This window comes from Nelumbo lutea, chromosome 3, assembly GCF_056320005.1.
Source record: "Nelumbo lutea isolate HS-2025 chromosome 3, American lotus-T2T, whole genome shotgun sequence".
NCBI lineage: Eukaryota > Viridiplantae > Streptophyta > Magnoliopsida > Proteales > Nelumbonaceae > Nelumbo > Nelumbo lutea.
In genome coordinates, this window is record NC_142686.1 from 69300337 (window position 1) to 69325646 (window position 25310).

At 39.6% G+C, this 25310-nt stretch overlaps 2 protein-coding genes across 5 annotated transcripts in view; both read right to left on the minus strand.

Annotated features, from left to right (window-relative positions):
• Nucleotides 1-8443: 8443 nt before the first annotated feature.
• Nucleotides 8444-9628, minus strand: LOC148865446 (caffeoylshikimate esterase-like). The gene has a single exon (XM_088980343.1). It carries the CDS (start codon nt 9591-9593, stop codon nt 8601-8603), a length of 993 nt encoding a protein of 330 aa, XP_088836469.1. The 5' UTR covers nt 9594-9628; the 3' UTR covers nt 8444-8600.
• Nucleotides 9629-24361: 14733 nt separating this feature from the next.
• Nucleotides 24362-25310, minus strand: part of LOC148865447 (S-adenosyl-L-methionine-dependent methyltransferases superfamily protein) — a 51817-nt gene continuing 50868 nt past the window's right edge. For 2 of the 4 annotated variants that reach the window (XM_088980992.1, XM_088980993.1), the window contains exon 6: nt 24362-24831. In XM_088980992.1, coding sequence (XP_088837118.1) covers nt 24825-24831 — 7 coding nt within the window. In that variant the 3' untranslated portion in view covers nt 24362-24824. Of the gene's footprint in view, nt 24837-25310 lie in introns of all 4 variants that reach the window. The other 2 variants (XM_088980988.1, XM_088980989.1) reach the window with 1 other exon arrangement.

Here is a 25310-nt window from a genome sequence, read left to right on the forward strand (position 1 = left end):
AATGTTTGACTTTGAGCAGAATCTGGATGAGCCCTGTGTTTACAGGGAGTCCAATGGGGACAAGGTTACGTTCTTGGTTCTGTATGTAGATGACATTCTACTCATTGGGAATGATGTAGGAATGTTGACTACGGTGAAAGTATGACTTTCACTGCAATTCTCCATGAAAGATCTTGGAGAAGCCAATACTGGGTCTTCGACTCTATTGAGATAGATTGAAGAGAATAATAGGATTATCCCAATCTGCTTACATTGACAAAATAGTCAAGAGATACAGCATGGAGAACTCCAAGAAGGGAAGTGTTCCTTTCAGGCACGGAGTCACTCTCTCCAAGAATATGTCTCCCAAGACTTCTGAAGAGATTAAGGGCATGAAGGACATTCCCTGTGCCTCAGTCGTAGGGAGCATCATGTATGCCATGCTGTGCACTCGTCCTGACATTGCTCAGGCAGTGAGTGTGGTAAGAAGATTCCAGGCCAACCCAGGGCAGGAGCACTAGACTGCTGTGAAAAACAAACTTAAGTACCTTCGTAGGATAAAAGCGTTTTGTCTAGTATTCGATGGTAGCTCACTATAGATCCAGGGGTATACTGATGTCGATTTCCAATTGTATCTAGATGATAGAAAGTCTACATCTGGGTATGTTTTCACGGGTCCACGGCAAACTCCACAACCGAAGTTAAATACATTGTTGCAAGTGAAGTTGCCAAAGAAGCCGTGTGGATGAAAAAGTTCATTCATGAATTGGGAGTAGTTCCGTCCTGGACATCACCCATCCCGTTGTTGTGTGACAACAATGGAGCTATTGCTCAGGCTAAGGAGCCATGAGCCCACTCGAAGTCCAAGCACATCGAGAGGAAGTACCATGTACAGTGGGAGATTGTTGGTAGAGGGGATGTCCTGATTCAGAAGGTAGCGTCAGCGGAGAATGTAGGTGACCCATTAACTAAGCCACTCACACAAAGAGTGTTTGATAAACATGTGGAAAGTCTGGGACTCCGGCTTATACCAGATTGGTCCTAAGTGCAAGTGGGAGCTATTAGACAGTTTATGCCCTTAGCTCCAATCAGATTGATGTGCATTATGACATTTATTGTAAATAAATAAAGTACATATTTGATTCATGTTATAGTGGTGTGTTACTATGTAATACCCTTAAACTGGACACATAATGAGAGTTGTGCTAGTTTAGAATATTCACAGCCAGTGGGTCGATCTGGAGAGATCTATCCTGATAAGGCTGACACTGATTTGCCGCCAAGTTGGTTGGGGTGGACTGTCTTAGCCGCCAGGGTGAGACCCGAGGTACATGCAGTATAGGTTTAACTTGAAAACTTGAACCGGACTATAATTCTAGTGTTGCCTTGAACCTTGGTGATAATTAGGTAAAACTGGAATGTTACACCTGACCCCTAGACTTGATTATGATATTGTACTAGTTGTTGGATTGGGTTGTCTTTGATGTGCCAATCAATGAGATCCATAGAGAGGGTCAAAACCTGGGTATGTTGGGACAGTTTGAGAATTCATCTGAGTTGGTGATCATAGTGACAGGATCAGCCCCTTTGTCGGACAAAGGTAATGATCGGGGATGCACTCTCTCTAATGGAAACCAAAACTGACGGTAGTTGATTTCGATCGCTGAAATTTGTTTTGCAAAATATATTTATATACGGATATACATATATATATTATGGTTTCAAATTGTTTGCAAAAGGTTTTAATTCCCAGGATCCATGTGAGTAGAGAGTGTAGCACTGTTCCTTGCAGCCGAGGGAGATGTCCTCTCTTGTCGGCCAGTGTATGGTCATTATGGGCTCAGAGGTTGAGTGTAAGACCATTGAGGGTAATACCTGATGGGTTAATCTTGCATCCGCCCACAGTCCTTTGGTTTTTATAAGGTGGCTTGACCAATGGTCCACTTATGGTAAGTGTTGGGCGCATTAGGAGTCCATGCGATAGGCTTCAAGGGGTTCATTGTCTTTTCAGTGAAATTGGCCAGGCCTTATAATAGAGGTTGGGCTGAACCCAGGTGGCTGATGTGTAGATCAATGTTTGGGTCCCACGCAATACAAAGAAGCCCAACTGGGCAGCAATTTGGAAGCATTCTGAGCACTTAGACTTAGTGGGCCTAAAGCCCATTTCGAACTGACCTAATTTGATTAGTTAAATAAGGAGGCGGGTCCAGGATTAAATCAACAGATAGCATAGGGTCTTATCCCTATCCACTCAAAGAGTCTAGATCTGAATATAGATTTGGATTTAGAAACCTCTTAATGAGATTAGGAGAGAGTTGATCTAATATGAAGATAAGATAAGGTCTTATCCTTATCTCTTAAAGAGAACTCCTTATCCAAATACAGATTTGGATTAGGAAACTCCTAATGAGATTAGGAGCTGTCTTTAAGCCTTTAAAAGGAGGAGGGGGTGAACCATTCAGCCCATCCCAAATTCCAGAGATCAGATCTCAATTTACACAGAGAGAAGATAGCACCAATGTGACGGTGCCATCTTCTATCCGCGTCCTCCTCCAATTGCCGCCATACTGCCAGTTCAATCTCCATTGTAGGAGTGATCAAGAAGTTGATATCAGTCTTTGGAGAAAGGGTGTTCAAAAGTCGTGCTCACTGCCTCCATCGAATTCTTGTTGAAGACTTCGGTACGTTGAACGGACCCTACTGATTCGGCTCCTTCATTTACTGTGTCATCTTCAGTGGGAGCAATCTTTGGTGTTTTTCTTTGGGTGTGAACACCTTCGTTGAGAGATACTATTAGACAGTTTTGTATGCCCTTAGCTTCATTCTGATTTGATGTATTTTTGACATTTAGTGTAAATAAATAAAGTGAATGTTTGATTCTTGTTGTATGGTATGATTCTGTGTAAGACCCTAAAACTTGACACTTAATGAGACTCGTGTTAATTTTAAATGTTCACAGCCATTGGATAACTCTAGGGAGATTTATCCACCAAGGTTGATACTGGTGTGCCGCCAAGTGTTGGAATGGCCTGTCTCGGCCACCAGGGTAAGACCCAAGGCACATGCAGTATGGGATTACTCGAATCCTTGAACCGAACCAGATTTCCAGTATTGCCCGGGACCTTACAGATAGATGGGCAAAACTAGAAAGTTACACCTGACCCCTAGACTCGATTATGATACTTCAGTAGGTGTCGGATTGGGCTATCTTTGATATGTCAATCAGTAAGATCCTTAGCATGGGTCAAAACCTGGGTAGGTTGGGACAGTCTGAGAATTCATCTGATTGGGTGATCATAGTGATAGGATCAGCCCCTTTGTCGCACAAAGGTAATGATCGGGAATGCACTCTCTCTGATGGAAACCAAACTGTCAATAGTTGATTTCAATCGTTGGAATTTTGTTTTGCAAAATTTATATATATGATATATAGGTATTTTCATTTTCAAGTTGTTTGCAAATGGTTTTAATTCCCGGGATCCATGTGATAAGAGAGTGCAGCATTGTTCCTTGCAGCTGAGGGAGAGGTCCTCTCTTGTCGGGTAGTGCTTGATCATTATGGGCTGAGAGGTTAAGTGTAAGGCCATTTAGGATAATACCTGATGGGATAATCTTGCACCTACCCACAGTCCCTGGGATTTTATAAGATGGCTTGGCCCAGGGACCACGTAGTGTAAGTGTTGGGCCCAAAGGGTCCATGTGATGGGCTCAGGGGTTCACTGGGCTTCTTAGTGAATTCGGCTAGGCCTTGTGATAAAGGTTGGGCCGAACCCATGTGGCTGGTGTGTAGATCAATGCTTGGGTCCCACGCCATACAAAGAAGCCCAACTGGGCAGCAGATTCGAAACCAATTGAGCAGTGATTATTTATTGGGCGAAAAGCCCATTTCGAACTGGGCTGATATGATTATGGGGCGGATCTAAGGTTAAGGTTAGCAAAAGGTTTGGGCCTTTAACCTAATCCACTCCAGGAGACCAAATTCGAATCAGATTTGAATATGGCAATCTCTTGATAAGATCGGGAGTAAGCTAACCTAATTTGCAGATAGGATTAAGATCATCCCCTATCCAGATGCTGATTTGGATTGGGATAACTCCTAATAGGATTAGGATATTTCTTAATCAAGAAGAAAGAGGAGAAATCCTAAGAGAATTAACAGAATTCGAACCTAGGGTTTTGAGCAAGAAAATCTTCCTGTGAATTGAGATAGGATCTCATACACTCCAAAGAGAAGAGAAGCAGCATTCGCCATCTTCATCTCAGGAGTTCTCCTCCAGCTGCCGCCATTCTCTGAAAAGATTCGATCTTTGAGAAAAGAAATCAAGAAATCAATTCTTGATATCAGTTTTGCAGAAGGAACTGAAAAGATTTTGGTGCTCAGTGTTTCTAGAGTATTCTTGTGAAGGATTCAGTGTGTAGGACGCACTTTGCTGGGACCGTTCTACAGATTGTTGTGTCATCTTCAGCAGGACCGGTTCTTGGTGTCTTCTTTGGGTGTGAACACCAACTTTGGGAGATACTGCTTCTCTGGATCAGGTATAATTCCTTCATTATCTTTTGGTTCAGATCTGGTTCGGTTATTGTTCAAGTATGATCCTTGAATATTGTATTCTAAATTTAGGGAATATGATTCCCAGTTGGAAGAAGGTAGGAAATTTTTGTTAAAATTCGCCCACCCATTCCGCAACCTTTTTGGCATCCATACGATGGATCCTACCATTCTTTTAGATACTGCATCTTCATATCAGGTATATCCCACTCCTTCTGAATTTGTTTAGATCTGGTCCGGTTCTTGGTTCAAGATTGATCATTGAAAAGCAGTTTTCTAAAACATGGAATGTGATTCCCAGATGGGAGAGAGAGAAATTTTTGAAATTTCGCCCTACCTTCCTGTCGGCTTTGGCCATCCATATGATGGATCTCTCATCCCTTCACAATTCCCTTGTAAGATTTCATATTTCAAGACTAATGCCTTTTCTAATAATCTTTCAAGACTAATGTCAAATTCTCGATTTTCCAGTGACTAAATTTATTGTAAATATGCTCTTAAGATGAGTCCATTTAAGAGCTTTGATTTATTATAGCTCATATTGAACTGTACTTAAAGATTAGTATTAAATTCATAAGATAACTGATACGACTCCGGATCTCCTGCCCATGAGAACTATGCCCACCTCTACCGACAACATATTATCCCCGTGAATTTGGAACATCTCCCCTGCATAATACTTTGCAGAGGATGAGATGTTCTCCATGTGTGGCTACAATAAACATGGGCAGAGTTTGTGTGGGCAGGAGATCTAGACTCAATTGATATGGCCAAAACCAAGCATAAATCAAAACTTGCCAAGTGGCATCAGATTGGGGGGCAAAGTTGTTAATTAACGAAGCTTACCTAAAGCATGTTGGCCAGGTCAAGCTGACCTAACCTAATCAAGCTAACATAATCTTACTACATGCATACAACGTATTAACAAAGGGCGTGACAAGTAGACTTTGACTTTGTTAAGGGAATGCATCACACTACATTACACTCAATACTATACACATTGGACATCTTGACACACATCACCTCGCCTCACCTCCTCTCATAGCACGTCTCATTGAACTCTCCAATTCATCTTCTCTTCCCTTAGTGTTACTAACTTAAGCATCGAACTCTACGCCCCTGGGATGATACCCCAAGGCCTCTGGAGTCTCTTTTGATTGTAGGTCTCCTTTAGTAGCCAAGGTTCCAAGTCGAGGTGACTCTCCAAGGTTGAGGTGACACCCTATCAACTGAGGTATCCAACAACTTTCCATCTTCGCTCTCAAGGCCAATTTGATCGTAAACAATAAGTAACATATATACATAATGATGTAGGCACAGATGGCCCCGTCCCATCACGGGCCTAGACCTGTCGGCTGGTGCAAGTTAGATTGGATCCAATTCGGGTGTGCATGTGGCAGAGCTCGGTGGGTTTTGGGCAGCCAATAGATAGGAGGTGACACCCTCAAGGTAAAGGATTGGAACTTAAGCCCTCTAGTTATCACTTAAGATCTCCTATTCTCTCTTGTGGCCTCATTTGGGTGTTCACACCTCGGACCTCGTCCACTCCACATCTCCTAATTCTAACTTGACCATCGGAGTCTTCACCTCGGGTCCCCACTTGAGGCCTCTGACATTCTCCTCCTCGCAGGATCGACTACTAGTCCTTTGCCACCTCGGACCTCGGACACCTCAGCCACCTCAAATCTTGGATACCTTGGTCCCACCTCGGTTTAGGAGCGAATTGACAATGTTTCCCTCGATCATTCCGAGCATCAACAATTGGCACTGTCTGTGGGAACATTGCTAAGACTTTCTTCAATTTAAGTTAAAACTAAAAGAACCGACTCCTGAGCTTTAGCTAATATGGTTAGGAATGCCAAGAATGCCCAGAACCTGGTTACAACAGAACAACTCCAAGCGGTCCTTGACTAGCTGGACCACCTCACCCGACGCATTGACGAGGCAGACCCCCAAGCAAGAGGCTGCCCCTAGGGCTGCCGCCCCGCTGGGAGCTCGAGCCATCAGGTCAAATGCACATCCATAGACCTGCTAGCCCTCGGCCCCATCGACTCTCACCGGGCCGATCCCTCAGAGTCTGACAACAGTCGGCGTGTCAGCCATCCATCGAGAACCTCAAGACCCCCCAACCGAAGGGGGGAAGAATCAGCACAGTCTTGCGATTATCGCCAAGACCCTGAACAACATCACCACCGCCGAAGAGATAACCCCCGGGATGAAGGTGAACGGTCTATCCATCACAACCCCCACTCGAGGACTGAGGGCCGATGCCACACCTCTCCCTCACATGTCTCAATCTCTGAGACCTCCTGAACGACAGGCGAGCCAGAAAGAATGCACATGGACCCATTTCTGAGTACTCGGGGATCCGGGCCGACCCCCACCGAGTCCGTGAAGACCAGAATGGGGCACAAGCCCCCCTCGACTAGCGAATTGTGGACTTACAAGCCCAACTCGGAGCCATCAAGGATGAGCTCCACCGAGTCAGAGAAAGCCGAGCTGAAGTCTCAACTAGCCAAAGCCATCCATCCGAAAGGATGGACGCAACTTCGACCCCATGGTCTCCATGCACGTTGCCATCAATGGCCTCCTGCTCGACTTGACCCTCAAATGCTGGTAGCCAAGACCCCATCGAAGTCTAAGGCAGAATTTCTCAAGAAAGCTCAGAAGTACATCGTGGCTGAGGAGGCCTTGACCGGCGATCGCTAGGATGGAGAGGCCGAGCGCCAGCATGGAGGCCTAGAGAAGAAAAGGAAGAATGGGGACGACCTGAGGCCTCTGACATTCTCCTCCTCACAAGATCGACTTACTAGTCCTCATCCACCTTAGACCTTGGACACCCCGGACACTTTGGCCACCTTGGATCTCAGATACCTCGGTCCCGCCTCGGCTTAGGAGTGAATCGACAGTGTTGCCCTTGACCATTTCGAGCATCAAGATATACATACATACATACATACAAACATACATACATACATACATACATACATACATACAAAAACAGGAATTATCTTTACAACCCATTAAAATCGATTTGTTATTGCAATTCCTTAATCTTTAACCCATTTTAAATTGCCGAGCCTTTTCCCCACCTTAATCAAACCCTAGATATGAAAAACCCAAAACCCGAGACTAGCAAGGGAGATCACCCTTCCTCCGGTAAAAGTTCTGAAAGAGATTTTCTTTAGGTTATGTATGGTTTGAAGGAAAAGGTAGGAAAAGGAAGGGAAATGTTGAGAATACTATGCAGGTTTTGTAAATGTTCATTACCTTTTCCTACTTTTTCCTTCAAACTAAACACAGCCTTAGGGTCTCTACTGTAGCACCTCTAGATGAAGATTTTGGGATCCATTCGTGAGTATAAGGGAACTGAACTATGTACTGTGTACATTACTTCGACCCAATTGTGAGAATAGGCTTCACACATTTTATACATATATGATTTCTAGCTTGTAAGTGTACAGCTTCTTTGGGGCTTGTGGAATCAAATATTCTTTCAATTTTCCTTTGCACTTGAATTCATTAGTACTATCTAAAAGACATTTCTTATCACAACATATCAATGAAAGAGCAAAGGTAATATCACGGGCTCCATGGCCATCGATACCTTTTAATCACAAAGTATATAAAGAAAAGCTTGTTGAACACTTGAACTAAAACGGGGTTAGGGGTTGTCACTCGCTTGTCCTTTTTATTGGGCCCAGCCTTTGTAATGGATGGATAACTATATGGATGGGTTAGCATGTCCAATTTGGACCATCAAAATATGAGAACTGACATCAATCAGACGGGCGGGCATGTTCAAGCAATAAGGAGATTGGGTTAAGAGACTAAAAAAACCATTTCCAATATTTACTACTTGAAATCATGAAGAAATTTGTTTTTATTACAAAAAAAAAAAAAGAAAACAAATCAGGAAGAAAACTGTGCTATCAATTATTTTGATTATTCTCAGGTGCATTGAAGTCCACATATACCAACAGTCAATGAACCCTTTAATTTGAATCATTTTAGAAGAGCAAACCAACTGCTAATGGTTAAACAAAACTTCTGTTCTATATATAGTTCACACCTACATTTCCACGTAAAGCTTATTTGAACCGATTAAATCTTTGTCAGTTCGATCTTGGAGCCATGACAAGATTGTTCCAAAGACTTGGTCGACGCCTTCCTTTGGTTCACCGATCCACTGATGCCACATTCCGGGAAAGATCTTCAGCGTCTTGTCCTTGCTTTCTGCCTTCTCATAAACCAGCCTCGCGGAGTCTGAATCGCACACAAGGTCGTCTTCTCCATGCACCACCACCAAGGGAAGCTCCAACTCGTGGCACCTCCTCCTTATTTGCTCACACACTCTGAGGAACTCAAGAGCAGTGGCTGCCGGTGGCTTGCCGTAGCTCCGCCGGTTCGGATTCTTCGCGACCAATTTTCTCTTCCACTCCTCCTTATACGATCTGCTTGCAATCGGTTTTGTGATCGCTATTCTCCAGGTGGGTGCAAAGAAAGCTGCCACCGGAAGAAGCATCTCAAGGGGCCACGCCGGTTTAAATTTGGAAGACACCCCACACATGGCGCCATTCAAGATCAGACCACTCCAGACCCCTTTCTGTTTCAGAGCAACGAGCATGGCTACTGCACCCCCCAAGGACTCACCAAACAAGAAGGCTGGAAGCTTCGGGTGGTCATTTCGAGCTGTGTCGAAATACTGGATGCAATCATCGACGAGTGGTCGGATGTCTGGAATATGGCCGCTCAAGCCCTCGGAATAGCCATGGCCTTGGAGATCAAGCGCACAGACATAAAACCTGGCCTTGGCAATGGCTACAGCAGTTAGTTCGAAGACCCAACTGCTCTCAGAGGTGTAACCATGGACCATGGCGACTAGTCCCCTAAGCTCAGCCATTGCTGTGTTTGCAGGCCGCCATGACTGAGTGAAGATCTTCATGTTTTGCTTGTTAAGCATGAATTTCTCTTGGTGGAGGACATGGTGCTTCTTGTAGAATTCTTCCCTGGAGAGATCTCCAAAAGGGCTGTTTTCGTTAGCTTGGTGTATTGGGTGAGCCATTGTTTCTGGGGTCTCTAGCTCCTTGGAGGTAGAGTTGGATTGTAGTTTTGGAGATGGAAAATCCCTTTATATAATCCAGGGTTTGCCACTCCTACTTAAATGCACGTTGGATGTCGTTTCAAACTTGGCTACCACAGGGCCCTACCAAGTACCAACCTCCCAACATCCAACAACAGACACAAAACTAATTAATGTGGTTTCTTGTGCATATAATCAATGGAGTTGTACTCTAACTCACATTCGTGTCAAATTGACTGATAAATCTTTTTCTTTGAAAAAATTTCATGGAATTACATATTAGGTCCTTTTATTTGGGCGTAGTGCCAATTACCCCTTAAAATATAAATAAGAGTGGATAGTCAAGCTAAATATCTTAAAATATTATTTTTATTTTACACAAAAAAAAATAAAAAAGGGTCAGAATCAAGGCAATGGTGGTCACTCGTTCTAGCCAGCTCTACCATTGGACTTAATGTTCGTCTCTATGCCCTTTATCGCCCTAAACAAGAGGATCAATTAGTGTCGAAGGCACATTGACTGCAGGGGAATTCAGTTAGGGCACTGGGCTGTTGGTGAAGATGGGGTCACTGTAACTTAGGAGGAGAAGCTCTGAGGCGCGTCTGAAGACATTGTCTTTAGAACGTTATTTGCCCCCACTCGGTTTTATTGAGTTTGTTGTTGGGTTACAGGCAAATTCATTCCCAGGATACAACAAAGCCTTGGACGAGAATCTGCAACCAATAAAGTTGAAGAGTCTCCAAAGAAACATTCTGTGAGATTGTAGAAGACCGGACTGAGAGAGAGAGATAGTGAATTTCAAAATTGTGTTTTTTTTTTTTTTTAGTTTGATTCATGCTCCTTAAATAACTTGTGAAGAGGTATGAGGAAAAGGTAGGTGCTGGTTTAGAGAAGGCACCTTGAACAGTCACAATGGGAAGTTGTTAACAGTTGGTGACTGTTAATTTTGAATTGTGCCTTTTGATCACACCCGATCGAATTGTGACCGTTGATCTCATCAATGGTGATCAACGGTCATCAATATACCAAAACCAGAGCTGCCCATCGCAAGCCACACGGGTGCGAGCAAAGTGCGAGCAAAGTGCACCTCATTGCGCCACACACACGCGTACGCGCGCGTTGCGCAGTATCGAATCCCTATACTCTCATCTACTAATTCTAAGGAGTATAAATCAACTATTAAAATATTGAAAACAAAACTTATAATTTTCCAATGTGGGACAAGTTCAAAATTGGGTTTTATAAGAGAAAAACTGATTTTTTCAAACAAATGTACAGGTGCAATTTCTCATATAATTGACCAATCAAACCCATTAGATTTAATCTCTTATGAGATTAAAATTCAACATGGGCCCTACTGTATTGGGACCCATAATATAGCAATGAGGAGGATTTTTGTGTCGTTGTCACACATGGTGTCAATCTGATATTGTCCGTAAGATGGATGAATAACATATACTGGACGAGCTTAATTAGTTTCAATCACCTACGTAAACAAATGGTTAGAGGTCTTGAGGGCGGGAGCACTCCAACACTCAAAGTCGACCACGCCAAGGTTATTGAGATGAACTAGTAGCCAAGCTAGATAGTTTGGATTTTGGAAAGCTATAAAACAGGAGAGGTAGAGTAAGGGAATGCGGAAGAAGGAAGAACCTTTGGTGGTATGCCATTAAATACCTACTGGGGAATGTCATTGTGTTCCTCACTTTAGGAACACGTGTCATGCATCTTAGGTTGTTCTTCGTCACAAGGTTATAAATATCGATATGCCAATAAGGGCATATCAGGTAGTATATTTTTTTTTTTTAATTCCGGTTCAAGGGGCCGATTTAAGATTCCTTTATCCTCTGAATTCGTCAAAATCACGATATACCATCTATAAAAACATATTGGGATAGGCCCGATATAATACATATCAACTGATACGGGCCGATATATAATAATTTTTTAAATCTTGATCCGTCGAGGTTCCAGGAGTGCATTCCACACTCTTCGATCGTGTAAGAGGCAGGATAAAAGGTATGAACCATTAAGCACCGACTAAAGTTCACCACGTGTTCCCGGTCATCGGAGGTTTGTGGCGTGCACCAACGCTATCTCATGGCGAATGTGAGCGTCCCATGTTGCTGCCCTCCACGTCAGCCGAGCTTAAGGTTTGTCACAGTCCACTATTCGGCCATGTATCGTCCCAGTCATCAAGCCACATGACAATTCAACCGGCCGGGCGAGGTACGACTCATAGGAACATAATAAAAAGTTGATAAAATTGATAGATAGGGTAATTTATTATTTCTTTACAGGTGGCATTTAAGGGGAGGGGGCATCATAGAAAGATCCAGCAATTCATGAAATTTTAATTAATGACAGGGTATGTGCCAAATGTTTACGCAATACATCGAATGAAATAAAATATATTCCACGTAGCAAATGGGTCACAATAGTAAACTCAAGTCCACACGTTCATCTCTCGTATTCTCCACTAATGCAATCTCTCTCTCTCCTTCCGCTGTGCAACATGGAATATAGGGCCACGTATGAGAATAATAAAGTCCAAATGTTCCTTTCTCATCACTCTCCATTAATGCAATCTATATCATCATTAATAAATTCCACCTTCTACGACAGTATGGATTGCCCACATGTTCAGATGTCCATGTTCGACAGGTTGTGCTCTGTCTGCTGTCTCTCCATTTGGTTTGTGGGAATAGGGGTTTGGAATCGGAATCAGAATAGGGATATTCTGATTTTAACTATTTGATTGAATGTATTCAAAATTCTATTTTTGATGGAATAGGTTCCTCAATTGAGAAAATGCTCATTTTTTGCCCTTTTCTTGGAAATAAAATCCTATTTTTTCTGATTTTAATTTTTATTCTCATTCTTATTTGAACCAAACAGATAATGGGAATGGACCATTCAAATTCTAATTCCAAAAGATTTCAATTCCTATTCTGATTCCAATTCTGACTGCAAACCAAATAGACCCTTATATCATTTGTTTTAGTAAAACAATAATGAAATAAACCATAAATTGATGTAATTCAACAATAATTATTTTGAATTTCAGATTAACATAAGTTAGAATATATTGCTCTATGAGAAAATAATACATTTCCACTTCGTATTGTTTTTTTTGTTATTTATGATGTTTATTTTTTTAATATTTACAAATATTTTTAGTAATTATTATTTTTTATTATTTATGGATCACATTGGCCTAAGTGCACCCAACCATATTTATCTATGTTAATTTTTGTTAACTAAATTTATAATTTAATTTAATTTAATTATTTTTATTTAGTTAAGTTAATATATTAATTATTTAAGTAATTTAAGTTAAACGAGATTAATTAAATTGCTTTTAATTCATTCTCCTTTCAATTAACTGATTTAATTAAGTTAAATTAATCAGTTAAGCTAAATTATGAATTTAATTAAACAACATTATACACGCCAAAGTGGTTGATAGGTCAAGAATTTGGGTTAACAAAATCCAAAATTTATGGTTTTATCAAAACAAATCTAAAATTCATGAAAACTAACTTAATTTGGCATCAGTGGTCACTCATTACACATGAGGACCACATACCTCTTGCGATCGCTTTGAATATACCTAGAAGAATTGTTTGCGCTTTAATGTCCTTTGACACCAGACCCAACAAACCAAATGCCCCCTACACCACCTTTAACTTAAGCACCTTCTTCGCTATAAAGCATGAGCAATTATGGGTTAACTCAACTCGGGTCCATCACCTTCGCTTTTAACTTTCTAGCTTTGAAAATTAAAAGTTCAAATGAAACTTCAACACCAGACAAATTAACTAATTATATATACATATCCTTCAACTTTGATGCAAAGATCTCTACGATGCGAAATTAATTGATGGTGGGTCATGAAATCCTCCTTTGTTTTGCATACAGATTGCGAAAGAAACTTCCTGAAATTTTGAGTACTGATGCTTTCTTCTTAATCTCTTTATTGCTGGCCAAATTAACTTGGTCCCCATGTAGTTGTGCAATCTCGACTATTGGACACTGCATTGAATGTTTCTCATTTGTGTCAAGCCAAAGATATCTTGGAAATGCTTGTAAAATGGAAACCATAAAATTTTATATATTCATCTTCTCTTTCTGCTGATTAAATTGCCCAACTTCATCCAAAGGCCATCAACATGGGAAAGATGTTGAACCAAGTGAAATGCTAAGCCACTTTCTAAATAGAAAAGCATTAGTGGAAAGTAAGCAACAAATTAGTAAGCATTAATTTGGATATTAGATGCAATATTAGAAGGTGTTGTTGGCCTTTTGGAGGTTATTTAATTGATATTTGTGTCCAAGAGATGAGGAAACAGAGATGTTTATGATCGGATTGGTTTGGTTTTGATTAATTGCCTAAAGTCCAAACTATCCTTTATTGACATAATCCACTACATTGGCAGATTCATTTATCCAACCCCACAATATCCTTCTGTTCTTCAAGTCATTGAAAAATGTTTTTAAAGTGTAAACATTTCTATAGCCGTATCTCAGGGCAAAATCATTGTCAACAAAACCAGGACTGTGTAATACTTCTGTTTAATATCATCCGAGATCACCTTAAGAATATGCTTAACACTCAGATTAATGATTGGAGTATAGAGACCATATATTATTTTTGCTGTTAACAGAGACTGGGAAGAAATCTGGGCATTCCCACATTCCACAATTGTTGAACGAAGGGAGAAGGTGTTGAGATTTGATCCGGTGGATAAAAGCCTTTCTCCTGTAGAGAATCGTCATTCCTTGGCATGTTCTCTTGCAATAAGAGAAAAAAGTTGAAGGAACGTGAAAATGCTTACCTAGTTTGACAATGAATGAACAACCATGAATGTAAAAAGAAACTTGAACTGAGAGAAAAAACTTGGACAGAAAGTTTATTCTGCTAAATATTGAATGCAAAAGAAACCTCTCGTTCCAAAATAATGAAAGCAAATAAAACCTAATTACGAAACAATGAAATTAGTGTAGCATGAAAACGTAATGGAGAGAAATTAGCGAGCCAACAACAATTAGTTATCTTTTATACTTTAGAATGGGAAGAGGTAATGAGAGAGAGAGAGAGAGAGAGTTAAGGAAAGAGAACATGGGTTAATTTCCAAATAAAATAGCAAGACTTCTCTTGCTAAAAGGAGGGAGAGATCTACCGTATGGACGCCAAGAATGCAGCGGAATAGGGTGGGCGAATTTCAAAAAAATTTCTCACCTCCCTTCCAACTAGGAATCATATTCCCTGATTTTAGAATACAATATTCAAATATCTAATCGAACCAAAACCGAATCAGATCTAAACCAAAGAGAAAGGGAAGGGTTATTCTTGATACGGAGAGTCGGTATCTCCTAACATCGGTGTTCACACCCAAAGAATACTCCCAAGATCTGCTCCCACTAAAGATGACGCAGTGATACTGGAGTAGAACCAGTAGTGTTTGTCCTATGAACCAAATTCTTCACAAGAATTCGATGGAAGCGAAGAGCACAACACACAATCAGCCTTTCAGCAAAGACTGATATCAAGAACACCTTGATCTTTCCCTCTCAGAGAGGTCGAACTAGGAAGTGAAGGGCGGCGGCGGCGGCTGGAGGATAACTCTGAGACCCTATCTCAAATCGCAGGAGAATTTTTCTGCTCAAAACCCTTGGTTCGAATTCTGGTAATTCAAGATTAGGGTTTCTCCTCTTTCTTAGTGATTAAGAAACACCCTAATCCTATTAGGAGTTATTCTAATCCAAATCTGTATTTGAATAGGGAATTATCTTAATCCTATCTGCAGATTAGGTCAGCCCAATCCTGATCTTATTAGGAGGTTACCAGATTCAAATCTTTAATTGAATTTGGTCTCCAAGAGTAGATAGGGTCAAAACCCAATCCTTTGGCTTGCCCTAATCCCAGATCTAACCCTTTAAGTGGGTGATTAAATCAGTCATTTCAAAATGGGCTTTAGGCCTAATAGGTATTAAGTACTCAATAGGCTTCCAAACTGCTGCCCAATTGGACTTATTTTGATGGCATGGGACCCAAACATTGATCTACACATCAACCACATGAGCTCGGCCCAGCCCTTGTTAAAAGGCCTAACCGAATTAACTGGAAAGCCCAGTGAACCCCTTGAGCCCATCACATGGACTCTATAGGCCCAACACTTACACTAAGTGGTCCGTGGGCCAAGCCATTTTATAAAAACCCAGGGACTGTGGGTAGATGCAAAATTAGCCCATTAGGTGTAACCCTAAATGGCCTAAAAATCAACATCTCAGCTCATAATGATCAAACACTGCCCGACAAGAGAAAACCTCTCCCTCGGCTACAAGGAACAATGTTACACTCTCTACTCACATGGATCCTAGGAATTAAAACCATTTGCAAACATTTTGAAACCGTATATATCTATATATCTTATATATAAATTTTCAAAACAAAATTCCAACGATTGAAATCAACTGTTGATAGTTTGGTTTCCATCAGAGAGAGTGCATCCCCAATCATTACCTTTGTCCGACAAAAGGGGTTGATCATGTCACTATGATCATCCACTCAGATGAATTCCCAAACTGTCCCAACATACCTAGGTTTCGACCCCCACTAAGGATCTCACTGATTGGCATATCAAAGACAGTACAATCCGACACCTAACGCAGTATCATAATCGAGTCTAGGGGTCAGGTGTAACTTTCCAATTTTGTCCATCAATCACCAAGGTCTAGGGCAATACTGAAAATCTGGTCTGGTTCAAAGATTCAAGTAATCCTACACTACATGTGCTTTGGGTCTCACCCTAGCAGCTGAGACAGGTCACCCCATCACTTGGCAACACACTAGTGTCAACCTTGGCAAGATAAATCTCCCCAGACTTATCCAACAGCTATGAACATTTTAAACTAACACGAGTCTCATTAAGTGTCCAGTTTAAAGGTCTTACACAGAAACGTACCACACAACATGAATCAAACATGCACTTTATTCATTTACACTAAATGTCAAAAGTACATCAAAACTGATTGGAGCAAAGGGCATACAAAATTGTCTAACAATCTAGGCCTCCAGTTCATTACGGCTATGACCAAGAAAGTTACTTTGTGGAAGCCACGACAAGTGAGAAGGATCCCACGACTTATGCGAAAACTATGTTGGACATAGATTCTTTGAAGTGGGTAGATGAAAGCTGAGATGAACTTGATAGAGACCAACAATGTATGGACTCTTGTGGACCCACTCTCTAGGTGAAAGCAATTGGTTGCAAGTGGATTTACAAGAGGAAAAAGGGACTAGATGGTAACATTGATACCTATAAAACTCGTATTGTGGCGAAATGGTACACTCAGAAAGAGGGAATCGACTATGAGAAAACATTTTTGCTTGTGGATATGCTAAAGTCTATTAGGATCTTGCTACCTATAGCAATATACCATAACTACAAGATTTGACAAATGGATGTCAAAACCGCGTTCCTGAATGGAAATCTTACTGAAGATATCTAAATGTAACAACCGCAAGGATTCATTGCTACAGGTCAGGAACACATGGTATACAAAATTAACCGATCCATATATGGACTGAAACAGGCTTCTAGGAGATGGAACATCTAGTTTGACTCTACCATTAAACAGTTTGACTTTGAGCAAAATCCGGATGAGCCCTGTGTTTATAAGAAAACTAGTGGGGATAAGGTTGCATTCTTAGTTTTATATGTAGATGACATTTTACTCATTAAGAATGATGTAGGAATATTAGCTACGGTGAAAGTGTGGCTTTCACAACAATTCTCCATTAAATCTTGGAGAAGTCACATATATCTTGGGACTTCGACTCTATAGAGATAGATCGAAAAGAATAATAATATTATCTCAATCTACTTACATTGACAAAATTGTCAATAGATACAGTATGGAGAACTCTAAAATAGGAAATGTTCCTTTCAGATACAGAATCACTCTCTCCAAGAGTATGTCTCCCAAGACTCCCGATGAGATTAAGGGCATGAAGGAGATTCCCTATGCCTCAGCCATAGGGAGCATCATGTATGCCATGCTGTGCACTTATTCTAGCATTGCTTAGGTAGTGAGTGCAGTAAGTATATATCATTCTAACCTAGGACATGAGCTGGACAACTATGAAAAACATACTAAAATACCTTCGAAGAACATAAGAGTTTTGTTTGGTATTCGATGATAGTTCACTATAGATCTAAGAGTATACTGATGACGATTTTCAGTCAGATCCAGATGATAGATAGTCTACATCTTGGTACATCTTTATGATGGGGGCCTATACAGTTAGCTAGAAAAGCAGAAAACAAGGTTTCACCGTAGATTCCACAACTGAAGTCGAATACATTTTCTCAAGTGAAACTACTAAAGAAATCGTCTAGATGAAGAAGTTCATTCAGGAATTAGGAGTTATTCCGTCCAACACATCACTCATTCCACTATTGTGTGACAACAATGGAGATATAACTCAAGCTAAAGAGCCACGAGCCCACTCGAAATCGAAGCACATTGAGAGGAAGTATCATGTACTGTAGGAGATAATTGGTAGAGGGGATGTCCTGATTCAGAAAGTAGTGTCAACGGAGAATGTAACAAACCCATTAGCTAGGCCACTTACACAGAAAGTGTTTGAGAAACACGTGAAAAGTATGGGCTCTGGCTTGTGCCCAATTGGACCTAAGTGCAAGTGGGAGTTGTTAGACAATGTATGCCCTTAGCTCCAATCAGAATGATGTACATTATAACATTTAATGTAAATGAATAAAGTACATATTTGATTCATTTATTATGGTTTAATTCTGTATAATACCCTTAAACAGGATGCTTATGAGACTCGTGATAGTTTAAAATCTTCACAGTCGTTGGATAGATTTGGGGAGATTTATCATGCCAAGCCTAACACTGACGTACCGTCAAATTGGTTGGGGTCGCTTGTCACACCTACTAGGGTAAGACCTAAGGTACATGTAGTGTGGGTTTTCTTGAAACCCTTAACCGAACCAAAATTCTAATATTGCCCTGGACCATGAAGATAGATGGAAAAATTGGAATGTTACACCTGACTCCTAGACTCGATTATGGTACTGTAGTAGGTTCCGTATTGGGTTGTCTTTTATATGCCAATCAGTGAAATCCTTAGAGGGGTTCAAAACCTTGGTATGTTGAGACAGTCCGAAAATTCATCTAAGTGGGTGATCATAGTGATAGGATCAACCCATTTGTCAGACAAAGTGAATGATCAAGAAATGCTCTCTAATAGAAACCTAAACTATCAACAATTGATTTTAACCGTTGAAATTTGTTTTGCAAAATATATTTATATAAGATATAATATATATATATATATATATATATATATATATATATATATATATTATGGTTTCAAAATGTTTGCAAAAGGTTTTAATTCTCAAGATCCATGTGAGTAGAGAGTGCAACACTATTTCTTGCAGCCGAGGGGGAGGGGTCATCTCTTGTCGGGTAGTGTTTGATCATTATGGGCTAAGAGGTTAAGTATAAGACCATTGAGGGTAATACCTAATGACCATTTAGTGTAAATGTTGGGCCCATTAAGAGCCCATGGTGGACTCAGGGGTTCATTGTCTCATACAATGAATTCAGCCAGGCCTTGTAACAAAGGATGAGTTGAACCCATATAGCTGATGTGTAGATCAATGTTTGAGTCACACGCCATACAAAGAGAACTGACTGGGCAACAGGTTGAGGCTAAGTGAGCACATAAGCTTAATGGGCCAAAAGCCCAATTAGAATTGGACTTAAGTTAGTTAATTAAAAGAAGACAATATAGGATTTATAATCTGATTAGGATTAGCTGAAGGATAAGATAAGTCTTATCCATTCAGAGAGTCTAGATCCAAATATCATATTTGGATTAAGGAACTCTCTCCTAATTAGATTAGGAGGTTGATCCTGAGGAGGCTTTAAATAAAGGGGGGCGAATTACTTAGTTACACAACACAACACAGCAACCTACAAAATTCTCTCTCCTATTCTTGCCATCCCTACCCAATTCGATCTCCTCTTAAGGAATTAATCAAGAAAGGTTCTTGATATTATTTCTTAACTGAAGAAACAATCTAATGGCATGTTCACCAACCCCTGTTCAATTCTTGCTGAATGATCCTGGTTCTTGCTGAAGAGTCATCATGTTGATCCTGCTTCATTACACATTGTGTCATGTTCGGTGGAAGCAGGTTTTAGTATTCTCTTCGGGCGTGAATACGTTCATTGGGATTTACTGCTACTTCGTATCAAATATATCCCTCTCCTCCTCTTTTGGTTTCAAATCTAGTATAGTTAGGATTCAAAAACAATTCTTGAAAATGCAATTTTCTAAAATAGGGAATGCGATTCCAAGATGGGAAAAAGAGAAACTTTTGAAATTTTACCCAACCTTCCTACAATGTTTGGCCATTCATATAATAGATCTTTTATCCCTTCAGTAATGTGTTACATGCATGAATATAAGCCACAAATTCAATATGCCGGGATGCAGAAGTTATTGGTTCCTATGACCTGAGTTTTGAAATTACCTTCTTTCTTCCTCTTGAGGGATGGTTGAAACATGGTAGATGGTTAAGCAAAATTTCAAAGATTTTCTAACCCTTTTAAGAACCAATTTTCTTATGTTTTGATAAATTACATTTTTTCCGAATCGATCTTGCACTGAACCATACCAGATTTGAAACCAAATCAAAGGGAAAAATATACATGATATGGATATCAAAAGCATAAATCCCAAGGTGGAAGTTCACGCCCAAATCAATTCTAAAACCAACCTCCATTGAATATGGCACAATTTATAGGTGAAGCTAGTTCAGCAACATTGTTTTCAACAAAACTATGATCCAACTTGCTTGAATCGAATGAAGTGAGTGAGCCAAATGTTATTCAATGTTTGTCTTGCAAAAAACTAAAAGAAAAACTTATCAAAATTAGTTCTTGAAAGTCCTTGGTTGTGATAGGGTTTCTTCGGAGACAGAGAAGAAGATAGAATAAGAGAGATAGGTGTTCTAATCTATTTTGCCCTCTTCTCTTTTTATCTCCTTATGGAGTACTTTCCTAATCTAATCAAGAAATTATCCAAATTTGATTTGGATTTGGACTTGATTAAGAGATAAACATTATCATCTTAAGAGGATGGGTGCTCCATACCCAATACCAAACTCATAATTAAGTTATCATGTGACAACTTAATTAATCTTATTAATTTTGGGCATTAAGCCTATTTACTTCAAACGCTCACGATCCAATGTGTTGCATGGCCACTTTAGACTTGATATTATATGGTATTAGACCCATAGTGATCTCACACAAGCCCATATGGGTTCGACCCAACCTCTGAAAGAAGATAGGCCGAATTCACTACTCAGGACAGTAAATCCCTGACCCAGTCAGCATTGGTTCAGTTTGTGCCTAACATTTACACCTAAATGATCCTTGTGTTCTGATGAGAATAAAATCTATCATATTTTATCCCCTAATATTCTGTCTTTTATACTGAATTAGTACTTAATTAGACTCATATTTCTTGTATTTCGATGCAGGGCAAGAAAAGAAGTCGCAAGAGGGAAAATAAGGTTAATCGGATGGATTTTCACAATTTCGGCAGTGATCAGTAATCTGGGTCTAACTTTGATATCCGAGCTCCGATTGGGCTGATTCAAGATCCACTAGAAAGATAAGAGAGAAAGCTACAATTTTCATGTTTTGGGCTTTCGCAGATTCAGCCTACATCGAAGTCAAATCCGGGCCTGAAGACGGAGCAATTTCGTAGTGAGGCCCAATTCCCAGCTGAAGCCCATTTCGCAGAAAAACATTGAGGCGGCCCAAAGTATTAAAGCAGTCCATTCGAATTCAAGAATTCGAGAGTCCTCTTAGATTTAAATTTCTAAATGTAATTCTAGAAATATTAAGAAATGTTTAGATAAGGAGAGAGGAGAGAAGATAGGATAAGATAGGAGGAGTTTGGATCAAGGCTGGATTATCCATTCTTGAGATAACTCTAAGTAATTGTAAGCTATATCAGAGTTAGGTGTACCAACCCTAAGGGGGATCACGAATTGCATTGAGCTATCTGTCAAGAAAGGAGAAACAAATCAAGAAACTTGGGGAAGAGGATCAAGAACTGAAGAAACTTCAAAAATAAGGTGGTGGCAAGAAGAGGAGATCTCAGCACCATGGGCGAATTCATGAGTTCTTTCTTTCCCTTTGTTTGCATTAATTCTTTTATCATGAACTATTTTGTTTCTTGCTAAGGCTGTGGAAAGCCTAACCAGGTTAATGAATATATTTTTATCTTTATGATTTATCCAAGATTGTGATTTCCATATAGTCTATGAATTATTGTGCTTAATACAATTAAGAGCTTGGCCACTTCTTGATTGATTTGAATTATGTGAATGAATCGAGAGAGGAATTCACATAATCGACTGAATAGTTCATAGTGTGAATTGAATGGTATATAGAGATATATATACATGATTCATCTGAATTTAATGGTTTTCCTTGGACTTAATGCACTTCCATCTTGAGAGTTCTACTCGAGAGATCGAAGGGTTACCTGATGGGTGTAGTTTTAGTATATCTCGAAAGAGAATATTAAATAAAATTGGAAAGACCTCAATTTATGGGAATGACAAATAATCTTGGTTAATTGAATCCTTTAATATTCATTACATTGGTTAAGTGGATCAAAAGCCCTAGCGATTTCATCCATTGCATATTCAGTTAGTGATCACCATTGCTTCTATTTTCTTTTTCTAGTTTTTATTTTCAGTAGTTCTTGCTCATATTTGAATTTCGATTGTCCAAATAATTAAGAAAGATTGTGGTTCTAATACTTATTTTGTTAAATCCCCGTGGGAACGATATTTTTTATACTATTTGATAACTAGTGCACTTGCTAGGGTTATATTTATAGTTATCATGTTCAACCACCATATGAAGACCCAAGAATAATGGACTCATGTAAGACAAATCCCATCATGTAATGGTTACTTACATTTAATTTCTTGACCCGTACTGATCCAACACTACCTGACAGGGAAAATCCTCTCCCCTAACTGTAAGGTACAATGCCCTACTCTCCACTCAAATAGATCTCATGATTCAAACATTTTGCAAACATTTTTCATAAAATAGTAACATATGACATATATAAATATTTTGCAAAATCATATTTCAAACTCAAGTGAAATCCATTGCCAACAGTTTAGATTTCCAATAGAGAGTGTAATCCCTGATATTCACTTTGTCCGATAAAAGAGCCAATCCTATCACTATGATCACCCATTTAGGTGAAATTTTAGAATACCCCAATATACCCAACTATTTGACCCTTAATGGATCTTACTATTTGACATATCAAAGGTAACCCAGTCCAACACCTAGGGCAATACCATAATCAAGTTTGAGGTTATGTTTAACTTTTTAATTTTGCCCATCTATCTCCAATGTCTAGGGCATAACTAGAAATATACTGAGACAATATGCCCCAACTTCTTTGCAATACACCAGTGTTAACCTTGTTAGGATAAACTCTCCAAATCTATCTAATGGCTGAAAACATTCTAAACTAACACGAGCCTCTTAAAACTCAAGTTTAAGGGTAATATACAAAGAACATACCAATATTAACATGAAACAACAATATACTTTATTCATTTACAAATAAATAATTATATACATCAATCTAATTAGAGCTAAAGGCATGCGTTGTTTAACAAATACAATAAATAATGAAAACAAATAAAACCTAATTAGGATACAATGAAGAGAAATTAGTGAGCCAATAATAATTAAGGAAATTAATGTAGCACAAAAATGTAATGGAAAGAAACCAGTGAGCAAACAACAATTAGTTATGGTTTACACTTTAGAATGGGTAGAGGGGTAAATGGGAAGAGGAAATGAGAGAGAGAGAGAGAGAGAGAGAGAGAGAGAGGGAGAGAATGAAAGAAAGAAAGATTTAAGAAAAGTGCAGCATGGGCTAGTTTCCAAATAAAATAGCAAGACCTCTCTTACCACATGGCTTTTTGGGAGGCCTGGGTAAGGGAAGGGGAGGAAAGAGAGCGAACGAAAGTGCTAGGAAAAGGTAAGGGAGAAAGAAGAGAGGTTTAATGAAAAATGAGAGAAGGGGGAATGGGAGAGAGAGTTGTTCTTGTGAACTTAATCGCTATATAATATAGTAATAGATGTATCATACACAAGGTGTGAGCCCCATAGCATAGAATATTGATGTATTAATTCCTCACTGGTGATAAATTCTATTGTGTATGTTTTGGCAACAGATCTCCTGTGTGTGTACCGGGGGAATCTGATACAAAATATGGGTCAATTGAAGGTAAATCAAGGCCCAATCCTAAAGGTTCAAACCTCAAATTTAGGTTTAATGTAGGCCCAAATTGAACTAGCTTAAACCAACCGAATTTTGAGATAGGTTTGGGCTTGGGCTCGAGTAAGGTATGATCAACAGGTTTAAGAATGCATGGATATAATTTTATATAAACATCTTTTATTGAGTGATTCAAAATATTCACAGTAAAATCATAGACTCAAAATATTCACAAATTCTATTTACAAATGTAATTTTCCTGCGCCCGGTCGGGCTTTGCACTTGTGATAAGGGATAGTTTAGGTTTGGGCCCAGCTTGAGTGAGCCTGTGACCAAGCTTACACAATCCCAGAATTTTTGAGCTAGGGTGGGCTGAAAATGGTTACTCCTATGTACATGTATATATAATTTGAAAAAGATATTCTTATACAAATATATAATGCATGTATCTATGCATTTTGTTCGGTAAGACTTGAGTTGGAGTGAGCTCAAGTTGGGTTGGGTCAGGCTTTGGCTACCCAAGCCCTTAACATCCAAAAAATTAATATAGGTCCCAGCAGTGAAGTACTTCCAACTAAGACAACAATTTCGATAGTAAAACTGAAACAGAACTCGTAATAGCCAAAATAGACGATACTAAAACTTGCATTGCGATTCTTTATACATGAATCTAGTTATAGACCTTGGACTAAAAGGGGTAAACAAATAAATGAATGGAGCTTTACTTCTTGAACAAAAGAACGATAACTGGAGCAGCCTGCCGGTTCACCATTTCAATCTTACAACAGATCCAATTCTCGGTTGATAATCCAGAAGCAAAAGTTTGGACTGTCTCAAACTCTTTCCTAATTGCAGACAAAAAAAATTAAAACTTTAACGATCAGCACAACGTAGTTATATTTAGTGGAAAGGAAAATTTTGTGTTATTTTTCCTAACAGATCCAATTCTCGGTTGATAATCCAGCACAACGTAGTTAAAACTTCCCGAACTGAGCCTTAATGGTTTATGAAAGGAAAAATTTGCAGATAGAACCCAATGGATAATACAATTAATTACAAGATTTGTGTTATTTGATTACTTCAGCAAGCCACAACCGTAGATACACCTAACTATGAAGTCAAAAGTGACCCAATTGATGACTAGATACGAAGTCAAGAGTTGGTTCAACCTTGTTCCACCTCACTGCAAAGGTTGTATAGATTAAAGGACCCTCTGACAGGATCTGTCTTCGGCTAGCAATGAAAAGAACAGTTGAACTAATGATTATGACAGACCCTTCTAACCACATCCATATTCAACTTAGGCTGCATTTGGCCAC